Below are 18526 nucleotides of genomic sequence, written 5' to 3'. Positions count from 1 at the left end.
AAAAAAAAAAAAAAAAAGAGACAGCTGTTGTAAAATGGTACAGCCTCTCTGGAAAACATATGGTATGGCAGTTCTTTAAAAAAGTTAAACATGGATTACCTTATGATCCAGAAATTCTACTTCTGGTTATATACCCAAAAGAATTAAAAGGAGGGAATCGAACAAATATTTATCCACCTGTGTTCATAGTAACATTATTCACAATATCCAAAAGATGGCAGCAACCCAGGTGTTCATCAACAGATGAGTGGATAAAATGTGGTATATACATACTGTAGGATATTGTCAGCCTTAAAAAGGAAGGAAATTCTGCTACATGCTACAATTTGGATGGACCTTGAAGCCATTATGATATGTCTAAATAAGTCAGGCACAAAAAGTATAAATACTGTATGATTCAACTTATACCTAGAGGAATCAAATTCATAGAACTAGAAAGTAGAGTGGTGGTTGCCAGGGGCTGGGGGGGAACAGGAAATTGAATTACTGTGTGACAGGTTTGGAGTTTCAGTTGGAATGATGAAAAAGTTCTGGAGATGGATGGTGGTAATGGTCACTCAGTGATGTGAACATATTCGATGCCACTGAGTTGTACACATAAAATGGTTAAGATGGTAAATTTTATGTATATTTTATTACAAGTAGAAAATTTTTTAAAAATTTAATGATTAACATGGTACATTTTATGTTATATATTTTTACCACAGTTGAAAAAAGACTGAGAGACAGCAGTCTGGAAAAAAGTTAGAATCCAAGAAATGAGTTGATAATCTTTCCTGCTGCCTGTGGGACTGGCACGAGGTAGAATCTGCAGAGACTGGGCGTGGGCGAGGAGTGCCCTGGGAATGGAGAGCATGTCACACTAAGGGCCTTGTTTCCAGCCCCCCAGACCCCACGTTGTCCTCAAGGCTGGCACATCCTGAGCCTGGAGCCGAGGAGAGGGTGGGCTGGAGGTGTGGTCTCCAGTATCGGGTCTCCCATGGGAAGTGGTTCTAGCCAATGGCAGAGAGAGAGACGGAGAACTATTAGGAATCAGGAGTGATTGTATGTGCCAAGGGACAAAGTTATGGGAAGGGCCATGGACTTCCTATCCCTACTCAGTCTGATGCCTTAGGATTGGGCAGAAAATATCACCAGTGAAGCATCAGAAAAGTGCCCTTAAGAAAGTCAGTGGGGGGAATTCCCTGGCGGTGCAGTGGCTGGGACTCCGTGCTCTCACTGCAGAGGGCACAGGTTCAGTCCCTCGTCAGGGAACTAGGATCCCACAGGCCATGCAGGGTGGCCAAAAAAAAAAAAAAAGTCAGTGGGGATAGCAGTGAGTGTTGCTTGGTGAGGTGTGGAGGACAGCTGTCATATGCTGTGGGTGGGACTGTAAATTGTCACAGTCACTCTGCAGGCAATTTGCCAAGATCTGTTAAAACTAAAATCAAGCCTGTACCCTATGACCCAGCAATTCCACTTCTCTTCCCCAGAGGCACTTGCACATTTCCCCAGGGAGACAGTGCAAGGATATTATTCAGTGTTGCATTGTTATAGTCAGAGACTGGAAACAACCTAAATACCCAGTGATAGGAAAATGGCTAAATAAACTGTTGTATGTCCACAGCATGAAGTACTGCACAGGTCTAAAAAAAATGAAATACATCTGTATATTCTTATGTGGGTAGCTCTATAAGACATATTGTTGAGTGAGAAAAGAAAGTTGTGAAATCATATCTATATTCTGATACTGTTAATACATTTTAAAAAATCAGAAGTATGTGCTTTAGGGTATAAGCTATGCTGCTGTAGCAAAGAGATATCCTAATAAAAGGGTTTAAATGAGGTAGCTTCTTTCTTTCTCACATAACAGTTCAGAGCAGGGTGTGGTCCAGGTTGAGTGGTGTTCCAGTTATCTGTTGCTGCATAAAGCAACAGTAATTGCATTTTGCTCACAGATTCTGGGGGTCAGGAGTTTAGGCAGGGCATGGTGGGGGTGGCTTGACAGTGCTCCACGAGGTCAGCGGCCTTAGCTGGGAAGACGTGAATGGCTGGGAATAGCTCACATGGCTGGGGCTGGAATCATCTGGAGGTTTCTTGACCCTCATGTCTGGGACCTGAGCTGGAATAACAGGGTTTGTCTTAGTTGGGGCTATTGATCAGACTGCCTCCATGTGACTTCTCTATGTGGTTAGGGTTTCCATGCAGCATGGTGGCCCCAGGGTAGTTGAACATTTTGTTCCAAGAGCTTGTGTTCCAGCAAATAAGGCGGAAGCTACGTGGCCTTCCGTGACTTTTTCTCAGAAATTGTATAGTGTCACTTCTGCCATTTTAAAAAAATTGAGGTATAGTTGACTTAACAGTACTATATGTTTCAGGTGTACAATATAGTGGTTCATAACTTTCTTTAAAATAAATTTATTTATTTATTTATTTGGTTGCGTTGGGTCTTCATTGCTGTGCACAGGCTTTCTCTAGTTGCGGTGAGCGGTGGCTGCTCTTTGTTGTGGTGCGTGGGCTTCTCATTGTGGTGACTTCTCTTGTGGTGGAGCATGGGCTCCAGGCACATGGGCTTCAGTAGTTGTGGCTCGCGGGCTCTAGCGCGCAGGCTCAGTAGTTGTGGTGCACAGGCTTAGTTGTTCCACGGCATGTGGGATCTTCCCAGACCAGGGCTCGAACCTGTGTCCCCTGCATTGGCAGGTGGATTCCCTTTTTTTCTTTTTTTAACATCTTTATTGGAGTATAATTGCTTTACAATGGTGTGTTAGTTTCTGCTTTATATCAAAGTGAATCAGTTATACATATACATATGTTTCCATATCTCTTCCCTCTTGCGTCTCCCTCCCACCCTCCTTATCCCACCCCTCTAGGTGGTCATGAAGCACCGAGCTGATCTCCCTGTGCTATGCGGCTGCTTCCCACTAGCTATCTATTTTACATTTGGTAGTGTATATATGTCAATGCCACTCTCTCACTTCTTCCCAGCTTACCCTTCCCCCTCCCTGTGTCCTCAAGTCCATTCTCTACGTCTGCGTCTTTATTCCTGTCCGGCCCCTAGGTTCTTCAGAATCTTTTTTTCTTTTTTTTAGATTCCATATATATGTGTTAGCATATGGTATTTGTTTTTCTCTTTCTGACTTACTTCACTCTGTATGACAGACTCTAGGTCCATCTGCCTCACTGCAAATAACTCAATTTCATTTCTTTTTATAGCTGAGTAATATTCCATTGTATATATGTGCCACGTCTTCTTTATCCATTCATCTGTTGATGGACACTTAGGTTGCTTCCATGTCCTGGCTATTGTAAATAGAGCTGCAATGAACATTGTGGTACATGACTCTTTTTGTTTTTTTTTGTTTTTTTTTTTTCACACACACACACTGTATTTTATTTTTACAAGAGATAAATAGACTGACACCAAGCATTGTACATGGATGACCACAACAAAAGCAACAATGATTGCAATTACCAAACATGAAACACACTCATACTATGTCATAATATTGACATTCAGTCCAGTAATCCTCCACTGTAACAGCTCCTTTACTTTGCAGTGAAAATTGATTTGTATATTCTTTGCCTCTGAGTCCTTGTGGGATTTTTTTTTTTTTAAATTCAGACAGAAAGTCACAAAAATTATACTCATCCTCATCAGTTCACTCAGTCCCATGTAATTCATTTTTTTTTTTTATCTTGATCTTTTGTTAGCACTTTTATGAGTTCATCAGTTTTTCATTAGAGTTCTGAAAATGCTTATTCATTCAGTTCAGCAGTACAGTCAGTTACCAGAAAACTGTACTTGTCAGAGTCTTTTCCATGAATTTCTTGAAGATGAAACCCTTTTATAGGAACATATTTGCAAAATCATCAGAGTACACCCAGAACTGTCTGTAAATGACAAAAGACTTAAAATGACCACGGTTAAAGATTTGATGAAAGTTCATAATAATGCAATTGACAAGGAAATTTAGTTATTTCTGAGATATACATTTTAAAGTAATAACTAGGATTATTACTTATAACATTATACCAGAACATATAAGATTTTTAGAAATTTCATGTAATGTCTGAAACATTTATATTAACATATTTCCATACGTATTTCCATACAAATACAAATATAAGATTTTTAGAAATTTCATGTAATGTCTGAAACATTTATATTAACATATTTCCATACAAATAACCCAATGAAAGTTTAGTATTAGTTGTTTTGTTTGTTTTTTTATACTGCAGGTTCTTATTAGGCATCAATTTTATACACATCAGTGTATACATGTCAATCCCAATCGCCCAATTCAGCACACCACCATCCCCACCTCACTGCAGTTTTCCCCCCTTGGTGTCCATATGTCCATTCTCTACATCTGTGTCTCAACTTCTGCCCTGCAAACTGGCTCATCTGTACCATTTTTCTAGGTTCCACATACATGCATTAATATACGATATTTGTTTTTCTCTTTCTGACTTACTTCACTCTGTATGACAGTCTCTAGATCCATCCACGTCTCAACAAATGACTCAATTTCGTTCCTTTTTATGGCTGAGTAATATTCCATTGTATATATGTACCACAACTTCTTTATCCATTCGTCTGTTGATGGGCATTTAGGTTGCTTCCATGACCTGGCTATTGTAAATAGTGCTGCAATGAACATTCGGGTGCACGTGTCTTTTTGAATTACGGTTTTCTCTGGGTATATGCCCAGTAGTGGGATTGCTGGGTCATATGGTAATTCTATTTTTAGTTTTTTAAGGAACCTCCATATTGTTCTCCATAGTGGCTGTATCAATTTACATTCCCACCAACAGTGCAAGAGGGTTCCCTTTCTCCACACCCTCTCCAGCATTTGTTGTTTGTAGATTTCTGATGATGCCCATTCTAACAGGAGTGAGGTGATACCTCATTGTAGTTTTGATTTGCATTTCTCTAATAATTAGTGATGTTGAGCATCTTTTCATGTGCTTCGTGGCCGTCTGTATGTCTTCTTTGGAGAAATGTCTATTTAGGTCTTCTGCCCATTTTTGGATTGGGGTGTTTGTTTCTTTGATATTGAGCTGAATGAGCTGTTTATATATTTTGGAGATTAATCCTTTGTCCGTTGATTCATTTGCAAATATTTTCTCCCATTCTGAGGGTTGTCTTTTCGTCTTGTTTATGGTTTCCTTTGCTGTACAAAAGCTTTGAAGTTTCATTAGGTCCCACTTGTTTATTTTTGTTTTTATTTCCATTACTCTAGGAGGTGGATCAAAAAAGATCTTGCTGTGATTTATGTCAAAGAGTGTTCTTCCTATGTTTTCCTCTAAGAGTTTTATAGTGTCCAGTCTTATATTTAGGTCTCTAATCCATTTTGAGTTTATTTTTGTGTATGGTGTTAGGGAGTATTCTAATTTCATTCTTTTACATGTAGCTGTCCAGTTTTCCCAGCACCACTTATTGAAGAGACTGTCTTTTCTCCATTGTATCTTTGCCTCCTTTGTCATAGATTAGTTGACCATAGGTGCGTGGGTTAATCTCTGGGCTTTCTATCTTGTTCCATTGATCTATGTTTCTGTTTTTGTGCCAGTACCGTATTGTCTTGATTACTGTAGCTTTGTAGTAGAGTCTGAAGTCAGGGAGTCTGATTCCTCCAGCTCCATTTTTTTCCCTCAAGACTGCTTTGGCTATTCGGGGTCTTTTGTGTCTCCATACAAATTTTAAGATGATTTGTTCTAGCTCCGTAAAAAATGCCATTGGTAATTTGATAGGGATTGCATTGAATCTGTAGATTGCTTTGGGTAGTATACTCATTTTCACAATGTTGATTCTTCCAATCCAAGAACATGGTATATCTCTCCATCTGTGGTATCATCTTTAATTTCTTTCATCAGTGTCTTATAGTTTTCTGCATACAGGTCTTTCGTCTCCCTAGGTAGGTTTATTCCTAGGTATTTTATTCTTTTTGTTGCAATGGTAAATGGGAGTGTTTCCATAATTTCTCTTTCAGATTTTTCATCATTAGTGTATAGGAATGCAAGAGATTTCTGTGCATTAATTTTGTATCCTGCAACTTTACCATATTCATTGATTAGCTCTAGCAGTTTTCTGGTGGCAGTTTTAGGATTCTCTATGTATAGTATCATGTCATCCGCAAACAGTGACAGTTTTACTTCTTCTTTTCCAATTTGTATTCCTTTCATTTCTTTTTCTTCTGTGATTGCCGTGGCTAGGACTTCCAGAACTATGTTGAATAATAGTGGTGAGAGTGGACATCCTTGTCTCGTTCCTGATCTTAGAGGAAATGCTTTCAGTTTTTCACCATTGAGAATGATGTTTGCTGTGGGTTTGTCATATATGGCCTTTATTATGTTGAGGTAGGTTCCCTCTATGCCCACTTTCTGGAGAGTTTTTATCAGAAATGGGTGTTGAATTTTGTCAAAAGCTTTTTCTGCATCTATTGGGATGATCATATGGTTTTTATTCTTCAATTTGTTAATATGGTGTATCACGTGGATTGATTTGCGTATATTGAAGAATCCTTGCATCCCTGGGATAAATCCCACTTGATCGTGGTGTATGATCCTTTTAATGTGTTGTTGGATTCTGTTTGCTAGGATTTTGTTGAGGATTTTTGCATCTATATTCATCAGTGAATTATGGTTTTCTCAGGGTATATGCCCGGTAGTGGGATTGCTGGGTCGTATGGTAGTTCTGTTTTTAGTTTTTTAAGGCACTTCCATACTGTTCTCCATAGTGGCTGTATCAATTTACATTCCCACCAGCAGTGCAAGAGGGTTCCCTTTTCTCCACACCCTCTCCAGCATTTGTTGTTTGTAGATTTTTTGATGATGGCCATTCTGACCGGTGTGATGGCCATTCTGACTGGTGATACCTCATTGTAGTTTTGATTTGCATTTCTCTAATGATTAGTGGTGTTGAGCATCCTTTCATGTGTTTGTTGGCCATCTGTATATCTTCTTTGGAGAAATGTCTATTTAGGTCTTCTGTCCAGTTTTGGATTGGGTTGTTCGTTTTTTTGATATTGAGCTGTATGAGCTGCTTGTATATTTTGGAGATTAATCCTTTGTCAGTTGCTTTGTTTGCAAATATTTTCTCCCGTTCTGAGGGTTGTCTTTTAGTCTTGTTTATGGTTTCCTTTGCTGTGCAAAAGCTTTTAAGTTTCATTAGGTCCCATTTGTTTATTTTTGTTTTTATTTCCATTTCTCTAGGAGGTGGGTCAAAAAGGATCTTGCTGTGATTTATGTCATAGAATATTCTGCCTATGTTTTCCTCTAAGAGTTTTATAGTGTCTGGCCTTGCATTTAGGTCTTTAATCCATTTTGAGTTTATTTTTGTGTGTGGTGTTAGGGAGTGTTCTAATTTCATTCTTTTACATGTAGCTCTCCAGTTTTCCCAGCACCACTTATTGAAGAGGCTGTCTTTTCTCCATTGTATATTCTTGCCTCCTTTATCAAAGATAAGGTGACCATATGTGTGTGGGTTTATCTCTGGGCTTTCTCTCCTGTTCCATTGATGTATATTTCTGTTTTTGTGGTAGGCGGATTCTTAACCACTGAGCCACCAGGGAAGTGCCTAGTGGTTCACAATTTTTAAAGGTTATATTTCACTTATGATAAAATGTTGGCTGTATTCCCTGTGTTGTACAGTATATCCTTTTTTTTTTAACATCTTTATTGGAGTATAATTGCTTTACAGTGGTGTGTCAGTTTCTGCTTTATAACAAAGTGAATCAGCTATACATATACATATATCCCCATATCTCCTCCCTCTTGCATCTCCCTCCCACCGTCCCTATCCCACCGTCCAGGTGGTCACAAAGCACCAAGCTGATCTCTCTGTGCTATGCGGCTGCTTCCCACTAGCTATTTTACATTTGGTAGTACATATAAGTCCATGCCACTCTCTCACTTCGTCCCAGCTTACCCTTCCCCCTCCCCGTGTCCTCAAGTCCATTTTCTACTAGAATATATCCTTGTAACTTATTTATTTTATGCACAGCAGTTTGTACCTCTTAATCCCCTACTCCTATCATGCCCGTCTCCCCCTTCTCTCTTCCCACTGGTAACCACTAGTGTGTTCTCTGTATCTGTGAGTCTGTTTTTGTTATATTCACTAGTTTGTTTTATTTTTTTAAGATTCCACATATAAGTGATATCATACCGTGTTTGTCTTTCTCTGTCTCACTTATTTCACTAAGCATAATACCCTCCAAGTCCATCCATGTTGTTGCAAATGGCAAAATTTCATTCTTTGTTATGGCCGAGTAGTATTCCACTGTATATATATACCACATCTTTATCCATTTATCTGTTGATGGACACTTAGGTTGCCTCCATATCTTGGCTATTGTAAATAATGCTGCATGCGTATATCTTTTTTAATTAGTGTTTTCACTTTCTTCAGATATATACCCAGGAGTGGAATTGCTGGATCATATGGTAGTTCTATTTTTAGTTTTTTGAGGAACCTCCATACAGTTTCCACAGTGGCTGTACCAATTTACATTCCCACCAACAGTGTACAGGGGTTCTCTTTTCTCCACATCCTCGCCAACATTTGTTAATTGTGGTCTTTTTGATGACAACCATTCTGACAGGTGTGAGATGATATCTCCCTGTGGTTTTGATTTGCATTTATTTGATGATTAGCAGTGTTGAGCATCTTTTCATGTGCCTGTTGGCTATCTGTATGGCTTCTTTGGAAAAATGTCTATTCAGATCTTCTGCCCATTGTTTAATCAGATTGTTTGCTTTTTGGGTAATTTCGACATATTTTATTGGTCAAATCAGCCACAAGCCTACTTGTATTTAAGGAGAGGGAACAGAGAACCCACTTCTCTATGTGAGGAGTGCTAAAGGCTTGGTGGTCTTGTTGTAAAACAATCACAGGTGGGAAGCCCTGTCACATGAGGTCACCCGGGATCCAGGTTCGTTTGGCTGAGGAGGGCACAGTGGGCTTTGTCATTTGTATTATGCGGCTTCCATCTCTGGTTTCAAGGTAGCTGGATCCATTGTTGCCATATGCCAGCCAGGGAAAGAAAATGCAGGGCAAGCCATTCCTTATAAAAATGTGGTTCAGTTATTCTTGGCAGAAAATGTTGGCTTGACATGTGAAAACTGAATAGCTAGAAATGGCAGGTGTAGTGGTTAAAAAAAAATGTGGTTCAGAACTTACATCACTTCTGCTTGCCACCCAGTGGCTAACTCTTGGTCATATTGCTAGCTGCAAGGGAGGCTGGGAAATGTCTGTAGCTGGACAGCCGTGTTCCTGGCTACCACTCAGTGGGGTCCTGTTATTAAAAGGAAGCAAAGGAGAATAAGTATTAGGGACAATAGTTTTTGCAACAGTGTGTATTTTTCATATATATGTATACATAGTTAGGTGTGTGTATATAGAAATAGGTCAATGTGGAATATAGAAATACATAGTTACATACAGTCTGGAAGAATACATAGAAAAAGATCTAGAAGAAACTGGTAACAGTGGTTACTTCTGGAGAAGTGGGAGAAGACAGGATAGGGGTATATTCAAAGCCGACTCTAGCCGTAGCTGCAGTGTTTTAATTTTTAACGAGGATAATGTCTTCATGTTTACTTGTGGAATTAAATATTAATTCAAACTGAAGGCCTGGTCAGCATCTGGCCGCTGATGTTTCCAGTCTTGGTCTTCTCGTGCCGTGGTGGGACCCAACACCAAAGAGTGCCAGGAGGTGGCATGGCCCAGCTGGCATTGCTGGGGACTCTCAGTCCGAAGACCCCACATTCTCAAAGGCTGCTTAGTTGGGGGTCTCTCTAACCCCCGTCCTCCTCGTCCAGTTCTGGAGGGTTTCCTTTATTACCAGCAGATATTGGTTGAACATTGAGGACTGTTTTGGCACTGAAGCCTCTCTCTGTACAGATTACTTATTAATTACAGGTAGAAAGCTGGTCACTGTACAGTGGAGAAGACAGGTGGACACCACCTCTCCCAAGCAATCAAAGTTAACATCACAGACACCACATCCCTTCTGATGGGAGACACGGAGGGCCCAGTGTCACTTTACTGGCATTTCTGTCCCAGGTGCATAACCAAAATTCAATCATGAGGAAATATCAGACAAACCAAGGTGGAGGGACATTCTCCAAAACAACTGGACCGAACTCTTTAAAAATGCCGATGTCACGAAAGACAGAAGTTGAGAAGCTGGTCTAGACTAAAGGAGACCAAAGTGATATGAATAGTAATATAGGGCATCAAACTGAATTGGGTCCAGGTCTGGGGGGAAATTGCCGTCAAGAGATAGTTAGCATCCAAATTTGAATTTGGATGGTATTTGAGGTGATAGTATTGTATTGTATCAAAGTTATATTTTCTGTATTTGATAATTGAATGTATAAGAGAATGTCATGTCCTTAGGAAATATGCACTAAAGTATTTAGGAGTAAAGAAGCCTGTTGTCTACAACTAACTCCCAAATGGTTTAGAACAGGAGTAGACAAACTCTTTTGGCAAAAAGGTCAAGTAGTGAGGATTCTGGGCTTTGCGGGCCATGTGGTCTCTGTCACACTACTCTTGCTCTGCTGTTGTGATGTCACAGACAATATATAAATGAATGGGCATGACCGTGCTCCAGTGAAGTTTATTTATGGATACCGAAGTTTCAATTTCATATACTTTTCACGTGTCACGAAGTATTCTTCTTTTGATCTTTTCCAACCAGGCAAAAATTATTTCTAGCTTACTACCCATACAAAATCAGGTGGCCAGATTTGGCCGGTGGGCTGTAGTTTACTGATGCCTGATATAGAAAAAGAATACACCCAACACACATAAACGCGCGCACACACACACACACACACACACACACACACACACACACATGGGAATAAAGCAAATATGTCATAATGCTAACAGTTGGTGAATCTGGGCGAAAGGTATAGGGGAGTTCTTTGTACTCTTACAGTTCTTTTGGGAGTTTGAGATTATTTATTTTAAAATTTTTGGCCACATCGCGCGGCTTGTAGAATCTTAGTTCTCTGACCAGGGATTGAACCCAGACCCCCTGAAGTGGAAGCACCGTGTCCTAACCACTGGACTGCCAGGGAATTTCCTGGAAGTTTGAGATTATTTAAAAATTAAAAGTTAAATTAAAAAAGAGACACAATTTTCCTCTCTTGGGGCCCAGGAAGGACTGAGGAAACTGTATAAATCCAGGGGACTGAGCCCTCTCATCTGGGGGCCAAGGGAGTCTTGCTCACAGCATTCTTCCATGTTGCTGCTCATTGTTATCTATTCACTTCTTGGCCTTCACTTTTTCCTTATTTTCTGGCTTAACCTTCATATCTAGGAACCTGCTTGACAGACATGAGAGTTTAGGCTCTGGCCTCCCTGTCTGACCATCCTCTTTTTCTCTCTCTCTCTGCTAATACAATTCTCCACCACCCAAGCTAACAGCCACTTTAAATATGTTCATTGGATTATTGTTTTTAATTTTATGGTACCCGTCCCTCATATTGTTTTCTCCAAATTGTTGGTATTTGTCTTAGATTATCAAACTCTAGAAGAAACTAGTTGTTTCCCTGCATATGGCATTATTTTGGGGGAGGTGTGCTGTGGCAGCAATGTCGAGAAATTACTGTGTTCCATTCTCCCTGCATTGGGGTGAAGTCTCTTGTATTTCCTCTGGCCTTATGGCCCTGAATGGTTATTTCCAGGAATGAGATGTTGAGTGTATTGGAGTGACTGTGCCTGGGCTAGGGAGGGTTGGCTTTAAGGGAAGAGGTGTGTCGTTTTCTTAGTTGACTTAGCAAGAACTCTCTTCATTGCCAGGATCAGAAACCCAACTCAAACTGGACTAACTGGAAAGAAATTTATTAATTCATGTAACTAAGAGTATTAGATAGCATTACATTCAGACTTCATTAGATCCAAGGGCTGAAATGGTGCTATGAGAATGCTGTCTCTTACCATGTCTCAATTCTGTTTTCCGTTTGGCTTCATTCTTAGGCAGGCTGTCTCCACTCAGCAGCCCCAGGTGTACCTTCTACCAGATTAGCAAACCCAGGAGAAAGAAGGCATCACTAAACCAATACTTCTAGGTAAAAGTCCCAGGGCTGACTCTCATTGGCTCAGTTTGAGTCATGTATCCACCTCTGAACCAATCAGTTGCCAGGGGATTGGAGGATACTGATTGGCCAGGCCTGGATCACATGACCACTCTTGGCATGGGGACTGTTAGCTCTACTCAAACTGTCTGGATTAAAACTTGACAAGAGGTGGCTGACCTCTCAAAGGCATATTTGGTTGCTGTTCTCATCAGGAAGGATGGAACCTGCGCAGGAAAAAACAGTAGTTCCTTATTACAGAAATGCTGTGCTGTGCTGCCTTCCCCAAATCCAGTCCCAATTTTATAAGCCACATCTTTGATAGGTGTAGTTGTATCATCTTTTTTTTTCCTCTCTCTTTTTTAAAAATTAATTTTATTGGAGTGTGGTGGCTTTACAATGTTGCATTAGCCTGCACTGCACAACAAAATGAATCAGCCATATACATACAGATACTCCCTCCCTTTTGGACTTCCCTCCCCTTTAGGTTACCACAGTGTATTAGGTAGAGTTCCCTGTGCTCTACAGTATGTTCCCATCGGTTGTCTATTTTATACGTAGTATCAATAATGTATAAGTGTCTATCCCAGTCTCGCATTTCCTCCCACCCCACTCCTTTCCCCCTTGGTATCCATAATTGTATCATCTTAACTGTGAAACTGTGATTTCTGTAGTGACATCCCCAGACACAAGCAAAGTGAAAAATGACCCCATTATGTCCTCCTGCACACCCTACCTGGGCTGCTCCATCCCTTAGGATACTCACAGGATCTACAGGCAGAAGCTGGAGGAGCTGACCGCACTCCAGACTTCGTGCAGCAGCTCCATCAACAAGCAGAAGACACGACTGAAGGACCTGAAGCACACGCTCCAGAGGTAGGCTGGCTGCAACTCAAAGGCTCCCCTGGTTTTAAGGGACAGAATCCCAACTCAAAACTGGCCTGGCTTGAGCAGAGAATGGAAATTTTAATGGAAAAAACCAGGAGTGGCTTCAGGCATCACTGGATCCAGGGGTCAAAGGATGTTTTTAGGAATCTGTTTTTTTCCTCTCAATTCTGCCTTCCTCTAGATTGGCTTTACTCTCTGGCTGAGATGGTCACTGAGATGGCCACCAACAGTGCCAGGCTTTTATCCTCTAGCCTTTCTTCCTACTGGCTTGGCCGTACCAGCAGAGTGAGAACTTGTCTTTCAGCAGAAGTTCTGGGCATGATCCTCATTGGCTGGAATTGGTCATGTACCCGTCTGCAAACCAATCACTGAGACTCTGGTTGGACAAGACTCGGTCATATGTTCACTTTATGGAGCTGGGGGATGGGACAGCCCTACTTGAACCATACGGGAGGGGGAAGAGGATGAGGCGTAGTTCCCCAGAGGAAAGTTGTTCTAATAAGTCCTACTGGGCAGGTAAATAGCAAGTATCCTTCTCACGGGTGTGGGAGCTCGCCCCTCACCAGGCTCTCTGGTGTAGGGGGTGAGAAGTCCGGCATCCCTGGTGGGGATATGTTTGAGCTCATGACTTAGTTCAGTTCCTGAGGCCAGGATCACCTGTTCACTTCCTAATCCCGCGTCTTCACGGCTTGAGAATTGCTCTCATCCCCTGCAGGTGAAGGCGTCTGCGGGATACTGTGACCCCCTAGGGAGGCAGGAAAACAGGCTCTGAGTGGCTTGTCCCAGGTCACTTAGCTGGGCCTCCATCCCAGAGTTTGTGACAATTCTGGAATCCTGGTCAATTCTTCCTTTCCCTGGTGGACAATTTTTGGGACGGTTACTGATTATACCCCTATCCTTGACTGACCATTTTGGAAATGGAGGCCCATTAGTCATGGTGTAGAGTGTGGATGGTTCCATGTAATGACATCACCACCCTTGGAAAAACACATCTTACTGATGGCAGGACTCAAGAGTCTTTCATCTGCCTAGGGTTTTTCAGTCGTGGCACTGTCGATAATTCTTTGCTGCTGGGGGCCGTCCTGTGCGTTGTCGGGTGTTTAACAGCATCCCTGGCTTCTACCCACTAGATGCCAGGAGCGCCCTCTACCCCTGTCTTGACAACCAAAATGTTCCCAGGCAGTGTCTTCATGGTTTGGGAAGTGCTCTCATCCCAGGTTTCCCCAGTTGAGAACCACTGAGTTAGAAGGTTGACCCGTGAGTTATGTTCTTACACCAAGGACCCCTGCTCTTCTGAGAGTGTCTATGACTTGTTTTTCTGGTTTTGAGATTAAGTGTCACCAAAGAATAACAGTCAGACCTTGGTTGGTTGACTGCTTATACTTTCAAAGCGTCCTTCCTGTCTGTACTCTTAGTAATCTTCAGGTTGTTCCTGTAGAATAGCCTGGAAAGTAGTACTGCCAGTAGATCTCCATTGAACTTGTACTTTGTGTCCGGTATTCTAAATGCTTAACATTGCATTTATTCACTTTATTCTCACATTGATATTGTCTATAAGGTAAGACTGATGGTATCCCTGTGTTTGAGGTATGGAAAATAAGGCAGAGAGGTTGAAGGACATTCCCAAGGTCATAAGACTAGCAGGGAGCCAGCATCAAACGCAGAGAATACAGATGGAGGACTGAGGTTGTGAGAAGCATTGCGACGGAAAGATGGGAGGGCGGTACCCAGAGTTTCCAGATTCTTCCTGCAGTCTGTGTAACACCCCTGCTTCCCTTACGTCCACACCTCTGACCACAGGTACAAGCGCCATGCCAGTCGGGAGGAGGCAGAGCTCGTTCAGCAGTTGGGCGCCAGCATCAAGGAGCGGCAGAACATCTTCTTTGACATGGAGGCCTACCTGCCTAAGAAGAACGGGTAGGAGCTGGGGACCTACTCCCCAACCCCCAGCGCTGTGGGCAGATGCCCCGGCCTGGAACACCTGGTCTGTGTGACTCCTGCCTCCCTGTTGGGGCTTGAGTTTGAGGTGAAAAGGAGGGAACAAGGGCAGGAAAGAGAAGGAAGCTTCCTTACACGCCTCTCCATGAACCCAGGAGGGGACCTCAGCCCCTCCCGTGTGGTAGTGACATTCCTGGAAGGGCTTTTTCAAGGAACAAGATGAAAAGATCTGGTTCCCAGGATCTGCCACATGCCTGACGCCGCCTGGGGCCCAGAGGAAAGGTGTTCTCTCTCAAGAGAACAAACATTTATGGAGAGCCTGCTGTATGCCTGGCATCGTGCCGGGGGCTCTCCTGATGTCACTCACTTCATCCTCAGCAACCTGGTGAGTCAGATCCAGGAATCTCCATTCTGCAAGGTTCAGAGAAGAGACATTAGGGAGTATCTTGCCCAGGTGGCTCAGACCGGGTTTGGCTGAGCCAGGATGTGAACACTAGACATTCTGACTCTAGAGCTTGTGTTCTTTCCATCTTCCTCCTTCAGAGAAGTCCCATCTCCTTCCTCAAGTGACATCACCGCCACCCTGTTCCAGAGAGAGATCCTTACACTATTGTACCATGGCTTGACGAGGGCAGCTGAAAGTACGTCCTGGGAAGAAGCACCCTGACTTTTTTCCTGGTTTGGCCTAGCCCTAAGTCAGAGCCTTCTACTAGCGCCCTTCCTCTTGTCTTCTTTTTTGCTGTATCTGGTTAAAAACTCTAGGCTTTGGGTGGCGATAGCTTTCTACAGAATGAAACAGCATAACCTTTTAGAGTGTGGCTCAGATCCACTTTCCCAGCTCCAATCTCCCTAGCCCTCTGTGCATGTTACATTAGTCAGGAGTCCTTGGAATGTAAATGACAGAAAACCCGACTCAAAGTTGCTTAATTAAAAATAGGGGGTTTGTTGGCTCTTGTAACTAAGAAGCCCAGGTGTATCTATAGGAATGGCTGTATCCTGCTGCTCACATGATACCGTTAGGCTGTGTCCCTCATTTAGCTTTCTTTTTACTCTCTTTTCCAGTGTCTTGAGTTTTATTCTTAGGCAGGCTTTCTCTACCGGCTGGCCCCAGCAGCTCTGGGTTTGCATCCTACCCACTTAGCAAATCCAGTAGAGAACGCCTCTTTGTTCTTTAGTAGTTCTGGGAAAAGTCCTGTTACTGATTCTCATTGGCCTGGATTGTGTCACATGATCATTAGTGACCCAATCAGGAAGTTGCACCACCTTGGCTGAACCTGGGTCATGTGCCTTACCCTAGAGCCTAGGGGAAAAGTGATTCTCTGAAGGGAAATTGTACTGCCCTTCTAGGAAGTGGGGACTGTATGCTAGGTGGGAAAAATGGATGGTCTTTTCACACCCTTGCTCCAGGTACACCAGACTGGAAATGCCCCTAGAATTTACTCATAGCTAGAAAGAAGGCTCTCCTTTTCCCTTTTCTCCTCTCAAACTTCTACTCATCCTTCAAAGCCCAGTTCACATGTTACCACCTCAGTGAAGCCTTTCCAAACCCCTCTCTCTCCCTCTGTGAAATTAACCCTTCTTCCCCTGAGATCTCATAACCCTTTATTTGCACCTTTATTAGTGTGTTAGAGTACAGGCTATTGTAACAGAAGCCTAATGGCACAATGGCTCAAACATGCGTGGTTTTTGTCTCTTACACACAACAGTCCAGAGGTGAGTGGACTCTGAAGGCCAAGACTGGTGGGCTCCCAAGGTCACCTAGGGACTCAGGGTCCTTTTCCAACTTACTACTTCACCCCCGCTTGGGGAGTTGTCCTCCTCTACATGGCCAAAGCTGGCTCACACCATCTCATTTTCAGGAAACTGGGAAGAGTCAGGCAGCAGAGGGCAAGCAGATCCCTTTTTACAAAAATGTTTGCCATTTCCTACTGAAGCCGAACACATACATACCATACGACCCAGAAATTCCACTCCTGGGTGTGTGTGTGTGTGTGTGTGTGTGTGTGTATGGTGGAAATGAGTGCTGAATGTTCACAGCAAGGAAGCTAGACACAAAAGGCCACATATTGCGTGAGTCCATTTATACGAAATGTCCAGAGTAGACAAATCCATACAGATGGAATGTAGATTAGTGGTTGCCAGGGGCTGGGGGGAGTGGGGAATGTGCTGCTAGTGGGTATGGGCTTTCTTTCGGGGGTGATGAAAATGTTCTGGGATTAGGTGATGCTGATGGTTGCACAACATTGTAAATATATTAGAAACCATTAAATTGTATAATTTATTTTATTTTATTTTTTTTTTTAAATTATTTATTTATTTATTTATTTTTGGCTGTGTTGGGTCTTCGTTTCTGTGCGAGGGCTTTCTCCAGTTGCAGCAAGTGGGGGCCACTCTTCATCGCGGTGCACGGGCCTCTCACTGTCGCGGCCTCTCTTGTTGCGGAGCACAGGCTCCAGACACGCAGGCTCAGTAGTTGTGGCTCACGGGCCTAGTTGCTCCGCGGCATGTGGGATCTTCCCAGACCAGGGCTCGAACCCGTGTCCCCTGCATTGGCAGGCAGACTCTCAACCACTGCGCCACCAGGGAAGCCCTATAATTTATTTTTAATTTAAAAAATTTTTATGAGCTCACTTTATTATTTATTCTTTTTTTTTTTTTTTTTTTTTTTTTTTTTTTTTTTAGTTCCAGGTACACATAGTGAGTTGATATTTCTGTATGTTACAAAATGATTACCACTAAGTTGTATACTTTATTTTTTTTAATTTTTTTAATATTTATTGTTTTCTTCATCAAGTTGCATGAGCATCTACTTTGTGCCCAGCACCATTCTATGTACAGTGGATAAAGCTCCGAATAAGTCAAAGTTTCTGAGCTTTCAAAGCTTACATTCTAGAAGGAAGTGGGGGATGAAAATATATATGTACATACACACATATGTACATAATATAATCATAATTTTTTTTTTATTGACGTATAGTTGATTTACAATGTTGTGTTAGTTTCTGGTGTACAGCAAAGTAATTCATTTATATACACACACATATGTATATTCTTTCTCATATTCTTTTCCATTATAGGTTATTACAAGATATTGAATATAGTTCCCTGTGCTATACAGTAGGACCTTATTGTTTATCTGTTTTATATATAGTAGTTTGTATCTGCTAATCCCAAACTCCTAATTTATTCCTCTCCCACCCCTTCCCCTTTGGTAACCATAAGTTTGTTTTCTATGTCTGTGAGTCTGTTTCTGTTTTGTAAATAAGTTCATTTGTATCATATTTTAGTTTCCACATATAAGTGATACCGTATGATATTTGTCTTTCTCTGTCTGACTTACTTCACTTAGTATGATAATCTCTAGGTCCTTCCATGTTGCTGCCAATGACATTTCATTTTTATGGCTGAGTAGTATTCCATTGTTTATATATATATATCAATCACATCTTTTTTATCTATTCATCTTAAATTGTATGCTCTTAAAGGGTGAATGTTATGGCATATGAATTATATCTCAAGATAAAAAAAAAAAAAGAACATTCACAGCAGCTCTATTCATAATAGCCGAAAACTGAAAACAGGTCAAATGTTCATCAACAGTAGAATGAATAATTACATTGTGGTACCTCCACTC

General features: G+C 41.8%; 1 protein-coding gene across 3 annotated transcripts in view; it reads left to right on the top strand.

The window, feature by feature from the left end:
* Positions 1-18526, top strand: part of TMEM120B (transmembrane protein 120B) — a 51877-nt gene that overhangs the window by 11568 nt on the left and 21783 nt on the right. For all 3 annotated transcript variants that reach the window (XM_036822893.1, XM_036822892.1, XM_036822891.1), the window contains exons 2-3: positions 12824-12942; positions 14755-14871. In XM_036822893.1, the coding sequence (XP_036678788.1) occupies positions 12824-12942; positions 14755-14871 (236 nt within the window). The remainder of the gene's footprint in view (positions 1-12823; positions 12943-14754; positions 14872-18526) is intronic.

Source organism: Balaenoptera musculus, chromosome 14, assembly GCF_009873245.2.
Source record: "Balaenoptera musculus isolate JJ_BM4_2016_0621 chromosome 14, mBalMus1.pri.v3, whole genome shotgun sequence".
Classification (NCBI taxonomy): domain Eukaryota; kingdom Metazoa; phylum Chordata; class Mammalia; order Artiodactyla; family Balaenopteridae; genus Balaenoptera; species Balaenoptera musculus.
The sequence above is the reverse complement of the archived record's forward strand: the minus strand, read 5'-3'. Positions and strand labels throughout refer to the sequence as shown.